Source organism: Setaria italica, chromosome IX, assembly GCF_000263155.2.
Source record: "Setaria italica strain Yugu1 chromosome IX, Setaria_italica_v2.0, whole genome shotgun sequence".
Classification (NCBI taxonomy): Eukaryota; Viridiplantae; Streptophyta; class Magnoliopsida; order Poales; family Poaceae; genus Setaria; species Setaria italica.
In genome coordinates, this window is record NC_028458.1 from 51,435,269 (window position 1) to 51,444,842 (window position 9,574).

Consider the following 9,574-nt stretch of genomic DNA (forward strand, 5'->3'; position numbering starts at 1 on the left):
GAAAAAGAGTGGCGATCATACTTTCGACAGCTCGTATAAGCTCGCACATGGCGTCAACAACACAAAATGAAGATGATTTGTCGCAGGCTTTTCTTGTAATGGCGTAGCAATGGAACGGGCAAAAAAAGGAGCTGCTGCTTTGGGGAAGTGTCACCATGTTCATGGAACCTATTAAACACAAACATTGGTCATGAAAAATATACTAGGGTACCTATGCAAAGTTCATAGATGGCGATTGACAGGAACAACACACCAAAATGAGGCGGTTCATAAAGGAATGAATTAAAGCAAGTGAGTGATAGCATCAGTGGAAAAATGGGCCACCGAGGGGATTGCCAAAAGCCTAACTGGGGGGACGACTACGTCTTGACGACCCTTCCAAAGACCAAAGGTACTCATCAGTTATGAGACCGTATTTTGTATTCTTGATTGTTGCCGATGAGCACAGGAAAGTTCATGGGGTGTATAATGTGCATAGCTCTCCGAACTGAGATAAGGTAACAAACTGAAAACTATTCTGAATCCACCCATTAATAAACTCAGATGCGAAAGGATGTGTGGATCATACACTTGCTGGCATACTAAATTAAAGAGCATTAGAAGCTATGCATATGCATGAACCCTTGCTGACATCTCTTAAGACCACGTTCATCCAGTCAGCAACCATGAAGATTTAGCATCAAGCGTTAGATAGGAACCAATTGCATTTGAAAAGAAAAATGAGAAGAGGCTAGTCATACAGACGCAGCAACATCAGACAGTAAGCCAATATGGGTGCTGTGATGCAGCAACCACTATCTACTATTCTTCAGAGATAACACAAGTCCTCAATCATCGTGAGCCAAGACGTCAGCTTAGCAGTTGCAAAGTCATAGAAAGCAGCTTCGAATAACACTACTTTCAACCTGCAACCTGTAATCTATTCCACTGTAATTAGACAAACAAGCAACGATGAACCATAGATAGCTGTCCAAGCACCAAAGATAATGAAATATATTCCACTGCCAACTAATGCATGCTACTCCAGCAGCAGCTGTTGAAACGCCAAATTTGAGAAGGGTGCAATGCGCACACCAATAGGCAGTTGACTATGTAAAGATTGATAACTAGACAAGGTTGAGTAATAGTTGCATGAAAGGGGAATCTAATAATCATCTGACACAAAAGTTTGGCTACATAAGCAATGACAGATAGCTTATAGTGTTTTATATTACCTGAATAAAACCATTTCAAATCTTGAATTATATACACCCATCAATACTCAATGGCACAAAAAGTTAAGACAATATATGCAACCACATCAGTTTTTAAATTCTAACCATTTTGGATAGGGCAGCTAAAATGAAGGACCGAATGTGTTAGTCATTGTCCAAAGCAGTCCCAGTTTATGTACTAGATATATAGGACAATAAAAGGGGTGCTTGTAAGATCATCGTGAGGAATTGAATACACATTGGCAACAAGTTGCAACATAATGCCATATCATCTTATAAAAATAATGCACCGTTACATGTCACACATGCACTTGTATCAGTGATGTCATGGAAGCCTCTCAGATGAGGAAAGGTGAGTTTGCAACCTTTGAACAGTCTTGTTGGTACTTCCATAGAAAAGGGAAGATTTTTCCAAAATGTCCAACCAATATCAAACTCCAGGATTACACTATTCTGCTGGATGGAGTAGATTAAAGAACAGATTTAGCTAATGAATTATAAATGGATATTCCAATGAAACAACAATATCCTAAAATGACTACTCACAAAATGAGCTAATTCTAACCAGCAGAGGGTAGCAGTGCTCCTTGTCATAATTTGGCCAAGCTCTGTCATCACCAGCCACATATTTTTTGTGCAGATCCCAGACAGTAGGATCATAATTCTCTATCAACTCATAATTGAGCCCATTCTCTTTAATAATTCTCAGGAATTTGTCAAGTGAATCACCTCTTTGGGGGCTCAGGAAGATGGCCTGTGAGGTTGCCGAATGCTTCAGCAAGGATTTGACTGTCCGGGCAAGGCTCTCATGGAATTGCTTGAAAAATGTGCTGCAGGACCGAACTAAATGTGAATAAGAAAATTCAAATGGAACTTATTAACCTGACAATTGTTCATTACTAGTAAAGATGCATGGTGCAATAAAAGTACAGATGAAATCAACCAACAGCTACAAGGTATAGCTTCTGAAACATTTATTCACAGGAAGATGCTAAGGAGCTCCAAGCCATCAATATTACTATTAAAAAACTAGTTGGTTAGATGCATTACTTAATGCCAAATTAACAGCCTCAGATCATATCACTGACATGTGAGAATTGAGAAAACAGCAGGTAACAGGATTGTAAAGAAAATCAGCATTCAAGAATAAGAAAAATATCAAGAGGGTTGAACATACCAGTCACTTGCAACAATGATGTCAAAAGTATTCAATATTTCTGAAGCTTGCTCTTTGTCCCAATGCAGTATCATAGATTTAACCTTTGTTTCACCAAAAGTTTCTGCATTGATGGATATGTTCTTCTGAATATCTGCAGGTTAATGGCTTACAAAGGTCACAGAATGTGTTTTTTTTTAAAAAAATAAAACAAAGGCCATGAAGGGTTAACTTTGGAGTAATCTAATCTGATTCTCTGTGCTATTTACAAGAACTAGCAAAAACTCAACTGTGCAAACATGAAATTAAGAAGGATACATTCAACTACTTGCGGGTTTCCATCAGAAATAACAACCTCGTCAGCATCTGTACAGGCTGCAATAACAAGCCCAGCCAATCCATAACCAGATCCAAGTTCAAGCACTTTCTTGGCCCTAGAATGAATTAAAACATTCAAATATGGGATAAATATTGTGGAAATTGGTCTTAGTTAAATAAGCAATGATTCAATGAACTACTCTACTATCATGGAAAAAGCTTTCAATGGACTACTATTATTAAAAAGCTTTATCTTTAGACTATTGCCAATTATGATAGAACAAAAGGTATATAGAATCTTCGTAGAGATATAGTTTTGCAACACAAAATAACTGTGTACTGCTGCAAAAGTCATGAGCTATTGCAGCTCTCAGATATATGTTCATTTTCTGTTCTTGATCTCATCGAGAGCAAAATATATGATAAAAAATAGCATGGACAAAAAACTAGGGCAAGAGTGTAACTTAACACAGCTCAAACCTCTGATGGATTTATTTAAACAACTTTGAAACTATTTGCATGAACAAGGACCTATATATCAATATTGTACATTTGTCTTACAGGTTGTCCTAGAAGGCCAGCCACACGGCTAATGTATGCTGTGAGAGTGTGACATGGCAATGCACCCCTATCCTATTTGGCCATACCCCAAATCTGGGATTGCCCCAATCCCCTCCCACCTCATCATATGTTCAACACAGAAGACAGGATGGCTTATTTTATTTACTAAAACCCAACGCTGGTTGAATAAGCAATTCACTTAGGCCCTTGAATCCCTAATAAAGGTTCAGAGCCAACAACGTCGAGTGCCTAAGTTGATGGACTTAAAGTGGAGCATTTATGATCGCATGCAATTTACTCAACTACAAATCGCCTGACTCCAGCATGCTATGCCAAGTAAGCTAAAGGTCCAATCATGTTTTAGCTTTGAGAAAAGAAGAAGAAAATACATACTAATGCAGGAGTGTCACGTGTGTAATGATCTCGCAATTCACAAGTCACAACAAACCTGAACATGTCTGAGTGGTTAATACAGTAGTAGGCAAGGACCTCTTCTGATGGCCAACAACCTTCAGGGGAAAAACACATATAAACTTAGAACTGAATTTGAATTCTCTTGAACATAAGAAGGATATAGCATGAAAAGTGGAAGAATTTTAGAATAGCACGGCACTTCAACTCTTTACCGATCACTCGATTCTATATTGTTTTTTTATAGCATTCCTACTTCTAAAGTCAGCCATATGCAATCTTAAGTGCTTATTGACCGGAGAGTATAGTCTATGATGCAAGTATAATAAACTTTGTATTAGTTAAGTTCAAAAGTTTATTAGGTGTGTAGGAGCACAATTCTTAGTTGAAGGAAAAATTTCCTTGCATAGAAGGATTGTATCAATCGCCTATCTTGACCAAACCAGTATGAAGGTAGCTGCATTCTGGAAAGTGGCCAAGAAGCCAAAGTTAACATATGCATATGTTTACATTTATTTTCCACGCAAGTGCCTTCCTATTCTGGCAGGAAGTAACAGACAACAATAGGGAAAACACAACAAACATGACCATACACATAAATTGATGCAAGATGACGGAATCACATTGTGTATGGCAACAGAAAGGAAAAAAAACTTGCTTGAACAAAACTTACATACTAGTCCAGTAGTGTCGATGTTGTATCTGTTCGAAGCTTCCATGTCATTTAGTTCAAGGGAATCCTCTCTTCTGTATCTGGAATCATGCACTAAAATAATAACCAACTGGAAAATAGTACGCCAACCTTTCTAGCTGGTTGAACACTTCATGATGGATAAATTTGTAGTCACACACACAGGGCTTACTGGCGAGAAAACAATATGATTCCCAATTATATCAGGGAAAAGGAAGATAGGGAAAAACTATATTCAGTACGCCAGTAGATTGGGGGCAAATAGTAGACTACGTACACTAGATTAAGTTTAGAGGAACCTCCACAGGGCAGCTTATAATATACATAAACATCCTTTTGGCATCCCAAATCATTTTCACTTCCATTAATTGAATTCCCAAGTGATTTCACTAGCTGTGAAATTGGCAATGAATGGCATTCAATCAGGTTAAAGCCACGTGAAGCCTTTCTTGAAATGTTGTTGGTACCATCTTTAATATGCTGGTCACTAGAAGTTCCCTCTGCATGGAAAATAAAGTCATAAAAACCAAATTATTGTAGCTCAATATATAAAAACAATTAGCAAATATGATCTGTTTAAGCAGTATAAACGTGGAATTCAAACAGCTTAAATCTGCCATGTTGAAAATAAAACAAACATTAACAAAGATACACAATTACATTATTCTATGCAAATTGCCAAAGTACTGAGAGGGGAAAACTACCATTACCTTCTGGCCCATAAAAAAACTAATATGACAAAATAAATCACCTTACATCTAATGGCTCAACAGTGCTGCTATACAAAATGGAGGACCCAAAACATATCATTCAGACACAAGCTGAAACAGTGCTAGTGTGCTAGCCTGTATACTCACACGCTCAGAAACCGCCAAGTGGAGCTAATGTGCAAGAATGGAAATTTATTGTAACTATAACGAAATTTAGTTGGTCAGAAGCACATACACACTTTGGCAAACACTAATTTTAAAGGTGAACCACCGTAATTGCCCAAAGTATATACTATTGAAGCAAGAACTCTAGACACATCTCGTTCAAGCAAAGTTTTTAAAACTCGAAATCGGACTGTACTGACTCCCTTAAGGCTTTAACTAGGTAACCATCGAACAGGACATGCCACAATAACTTGTGCATTAGTGACCATTCTATCAGAATTGTACAAGCACAAGAAGCTAAAAGCTGAAATGGCACACCACAGATTAGGCTTTGACCATGCTTGTGCCAAGCCTCTGAAAAATCAAGCAGGCGGGCGCACAAGGTTACTGATCCCTTGCCATCAGTAGCCCCAACATCACCAGAGTATGTAGCAGCTGGTCAAGAGCTAAATCGCTTGCTAGAACTATCCTGTGGCGACACAACAACCTACATCATTTGGCCTTTGCACGAGTAAGCTGCCGTCTGTCCTATCATCTAGGCAGGAGGTCTTCTGAGTCTTTTTGGATCGCTCAATGACGGAAAATGAATGCTACATAAACGGCGTTACTTTCCTGCTACATTAAAACGAAGCGGACGCAAATGTTGACATGGGCGAGGAGAGGGGGAGTGAATCGGCGGGACCTGGGGCGAGCGAGGAGGAGGAACGAGCAAGAAGGGAGCGGCGAAGGATGCTCCACCGCTGGGAGGCATTGGTGGCTCCACGGGATCGAGCGGGAGCCTGCGACGGCGCCGGCGACGAGGAGGGGGGAGGCGAGGAAGAATCCATGGGAGCTCGAGATGCGTGCACACGAGAGAGAGAGAGAGAGAGAGAGAGAGAGAGAGAGAGAGAGAGAGATGCCAAATTTCTGTGGATCGGGCTCAGACGGGGGGATTGGTGGGATACCAAATTGGCAGCCCACACGGCCCAAGTAACCGAACAGAGCATGCGCTGCGCTGCGCTGCGCGCCTGTGCGGTGCTTCGGTTTAGTCCCACCTCGGCGGTTTTGAGCGAGCGCAGACGGAGGACGTGCATAAAACGAGACCCAGGGCTCCGAAGCAAATCATACCTTTCTCGGCCTTTTGGCTAAGATCAAGTGTAGTATCTGTTCTTATCAGTTTAATATCTGATATGTGGGCCATGTGCCCACTTCGATATTAAATTTATTTTTTGTGGGGGAGGGTCCACTACAGTGGCTTGCCACTGGGGCCCTCAAGCGTCGCTTGGGCTTTGCACTACTGCCCTAGCCTGGCGCGCCCCAACCAAATCGAAATAAAAAATTTTATTGGGCCTCCAATGGGCCCTCTCTGCTTTGTTTCTTCGTTGCCATCGCCGAGGCCAGTGACCTATCAGGCCTCTTTGCCGTGCATATGTTAGCTGATCTTTGGACCAATTTATTTTCGTCCCCAATTATGGAATTATCAAATTGTTCCACGGATCGTTAACCTGAATCGCATAGTACATGACAGATTCGAGATTTTGGACGCTAAATTCCACGAAAAGATCGCAAAAATAGTTTTGCCCGTGCAATTTTCTTCCACAACAATCACTTACAACCACTAACATTAGCTACTACTAGTATGCAGTAACATACACTACCCGTATGCGACGAGGAGTCAGGAGAGAGGAGCCCAAACCAACACAAGGGCTGGTAGGCAGTAACAGCGTGGCTAGTAACACCACCCGAATGAATGGCCGTATTCACCGCGCGCAGCCTGACAGTTACATCTGGACGTTGATGTGCCTGGTCTCGTCTCCCGGCGACAGCGAGAAGGTGGACTGCGTCGTCCTGTTGTTATAGCTCACCGTGAGGGTGTACTCCCCGAGGTATCCGCTGAAGCTGTACGCGCCGTGCGCGTCGGTCTGCCCTCCGGCCTGCAGCGTCCGCCACTCGTTGAGGAGGCGGTCGACGACGTCCCCCGTGGGCAGGTTGTTCAGGTTCCAGTCCGTGAGGCACATCTGGTAACACCCGCTCTGGTGCAGCGCCGTCCACAGCATCACCCCGCTCACCGCCGGATGCGAGTAGGCCTCCCGCATCACCTGCTCCAGGTACGCCGCCTGCGTCTGCGCGTCGAACTTGTTGCTGATGTCGATCTCGGTGAACCAGATGGGGAGCCCCAGCGTGGCGAGCTTGTCCAGGATGGCGCGCATCAGCGGGATGTTGGGCTTGGAGAAGTGTCCCTCCAGGCCGATCCCCTCCAGGATGGCGCCGCCGGCGCGGAGCTCCTTGAGCTTGGCCACGTACGTGTCCACGGTGGAGAAGGGGTCGTCGCAGGTCTCGATCACGTTGTACTCGTTCATGAAGAGCGTCGCCAGCGGGTCCGCGTCCTGCGCCACGCTGAAGAACTCCATGGACGCGTTGGGCCCCAGCCGCTGCTCGTAGAAGTTGTAGTGGAGCATCTCGTTGTTCACGTCCCAGTGCGCGAACTCGCCGCGGTACCGGGTCATGAGGCTCTGGATGCGGGTGTTCACGGCGGACCGGAGGTCGTCGGCCGTCAGGTTCTTCACCCACCGGGGCGTCGCGTCCTGGTTCTCCCAGAAGATGTTGTGCCCGCGCACCATCACGCGGTGGGAACGCACGAACGCCAGCATCTGGTCGGGGACGTCGAAGCGGAGGAGCCCCGACATGGGCTCCGTCGAGTACCACTTGAGCTCGTCCTCGAACACCGCCGCGTTGAACCGGTCCACGAACCACTGCTGGTACGCCTGGTTGCCCAGGATGGTGGAGGCGATCGCCGACCCGATCGGGAAGTCCTTGGTGGTCTGCTGCACGGACACGGACGCGCCCACCACGCGAGCGCCCTGCGGATCGGCGACGTGGATCGTCGCCACGCGCTTCCTCCTCTGCTCTCCGGCCAAACCACATCATTAGATCAAGATTAGTCGCGCGCAACAACTAGCCGTTCTATCTTGACACGTCCCAAATAATGCAACGAAGAGAAACGTTACCTTCCGGATGGTATCCTGCTGGTGCATCGCCCACTGGTCCGTCGTGAACGGCTGCAGCGACCCACTCGCGACGGTGATCTTCATGGGCGTCTTGTCAGCGTTCTGGACATACAGAGCAAATGAAAATCAGTGAGCACTTCTGAATGATTTTTTTTAATTTTGATTGACATTAAATGCGAGTACGCGACGCGTACCTGGAAGAAGATGACAGAGGTCTGCGTTGGCCAGTCGAGGACGAAGCCGCCCTTGACGAAGGCCCAGCAGTCGCTCCTAGCGAGAACCGTGGCGATGCACCTCGCGCCGGAGTTGTCCGGCGCCAGCCTCGCAGTGATCAGAGCCGCGGAGGCGCCTTCCAGCTTCACCCAGCCTGCACGATGCCGGAAATTATTGAAGCTCACATGACCGCCGCACAAACACATAAGCTAGCTAGTTAGCTAGATTGATTGATCTGAACTGGAAAGGAGGACATGGGCGGCGGCCGTACTCACATGAGAAGGTGTACATGGTTGTCTTGTTGAGGTTGTAGACCACGAACGCCGGGGAGAAGACGCCGGTCTCCGTCGTGCGATAGCCGTCAGGGTCGTCGCTGTTGCCGAACTTGAGGATGCCCCCGTTGTACAGAGCCGGCTCCGGCTGGCCTCTGCACTGCACGCCATGCAAATTTCCGGTGAGCTCACGCCGCCCTACTCCATGCAGAGCTTAATCATGGATTATGGACGTGACAGAGACAGATGACACGCGACACACACAAAAAGCGCAGCTAAGCGTACAACTAATTCGCCGTACGCAAGCACTTGCGCGTTAGTTGGTCACTTTGGTCGGCCCAAAAACGCATGTTAGCCGCGTGCAGAGTTTGGCCCTTCGGCTTGGCGCCTTGCAGGGCTTAGCTTCCAAGAAGAGCATCGAATAAGGGGGTGTTTGGGAAACCCCTGTTAAAGTTTAACACCTGTCACATCGGATGTTTGGATGCTAATTAGGAGTACTAAACATAAGCTAATTACAAAACTAATTGCACAGATGGAGTATAATTCGCGAGACGAATCTATTAAGGGGGTGTTTGGATACGAGGTGTTAAACTTTAATAGTGTCACATCGGATGTTCGGATGCTAATTAGGAGAACTAAACATGAGCTAATTATAAAACTAATTGCAGAACCCTGTGCTAATTCGCGAGACGAATCTATTAAGCCTAATTAATCCATCATTAGCAAATGGTTACTGTAGCACCACATTGTCAAATCGGCCCGAAACCTTCAGCGTACCAAACACCATCGGAAGAAACATATCGTCACAGCAAAAGAAGTTTCATTAAAGTTTTATTTGTTTGATTTACTTTCAGCTTCTCAGCGTGAAATCTAAAG

General features: G+C 45.0%; 2 protein-coding genes across 5 annotated transcripts in view; both read right to left on the bottom strand.

The window, feature by feature from the left end:
• Positions 1-513: 513 nt before the first annotated feature.
• LOC101775135 (calmodulin-lysine N-methyltransferase) lies at positions 514-6,116 on the bottom strand. 4 transcript variants are annotated; one of them, XM_022829769.1, is made up of 8 exons: positions 5,909-6,116; positions 4,629-4,851; positions 4,334-4,413; positions 3,698-3,758; positions 2,689-2,804; positions 2,392-2,524; positions 1,780-2,044; positions 514-1,667 (listed from the first exon to the last, which is right to left on the bottom strand). In XM_022829769.1, the coding sequence occupies exons 1-8, from the start codon at positions 6,051-6,053 to the stop codon at positions 1,488-1,490; spliced, it is 1,203 nt and encodes a 400-aa protein (XP_022685504.1). In that variant the 5' UTR covers positions 6,054-6,116; the 3' UTR covers positions 514-1,487. The 4 variants fall into 4 exon arrangements, with proteins under 4 accessions (XP_022685504.1, XP_004985031.1, XP_004985032.1 ...); XM_004984974.3 differs by having other exon boundaries at positions 514-1,670; positions 5,909-6,115; XM_004984975.3 differs by having other exon boundaries at positions 1,192-1,670; positions 1,761-2,044; positions 5,909-6,113.
• Positions 6,117-6,755: 639 nt separating this feature from the next.
• Positions 6,756-9,574, bottom strand: part of LOC101776078 (anti-sigma-I factor RsgI6) — a 4,236-nt gene continuing 1,417 nt past the window's right edge. Inside the window, exons 3-6 of the mRNA XM_004984977.3 lie at positions 8,702-8,858; positions 8,408-8,580; positions 8,214-8,315; positions 6,756-8,108 (exon numbers count right to left, since the gene is read on the bottom strand). Of these exons, the coding sequence (XP_004985034.1) occupies positions 6,987-8,108; positions 8,214-8,315; positions 8,408-8,580; positions 8,702-8,858 (1,554 nt within the window). The 3' untranslated portion in view covers positions 6,756-6,986. The remainder of the gene's footprint in view (positions 8,109-8,213; positions 8,316-8,407; positions 8,581-8,701; positions 8,859-9,574) is intronic.

Excerpts from the sequence above, each read along its gene's own strand:
- LOC101775135 (XM_004984974.3), bottom strand. The coding sequence starts at position 6,053 with ATGGATTCTTCCTCGCCTCCCCCCTCCTCGTCGCCGGCGCCGTCGCAG. Across the intron at positions 4,852-5,908 it reads CTCCTCCTCGCTCGCCCCAG|AGGGAACTTCTAGTGACCAG; the intron begins GTCCCGCCGATT and ends TTTTCCATGCAG. Across the intron at positions 2,805-3,697 it reads AACCACTCAGACATGTTCAG|GGCCAAGAAAGTGCTTGAAC; the intron begins GTTTGTTGTGAC and ends AATTCATTCTAG.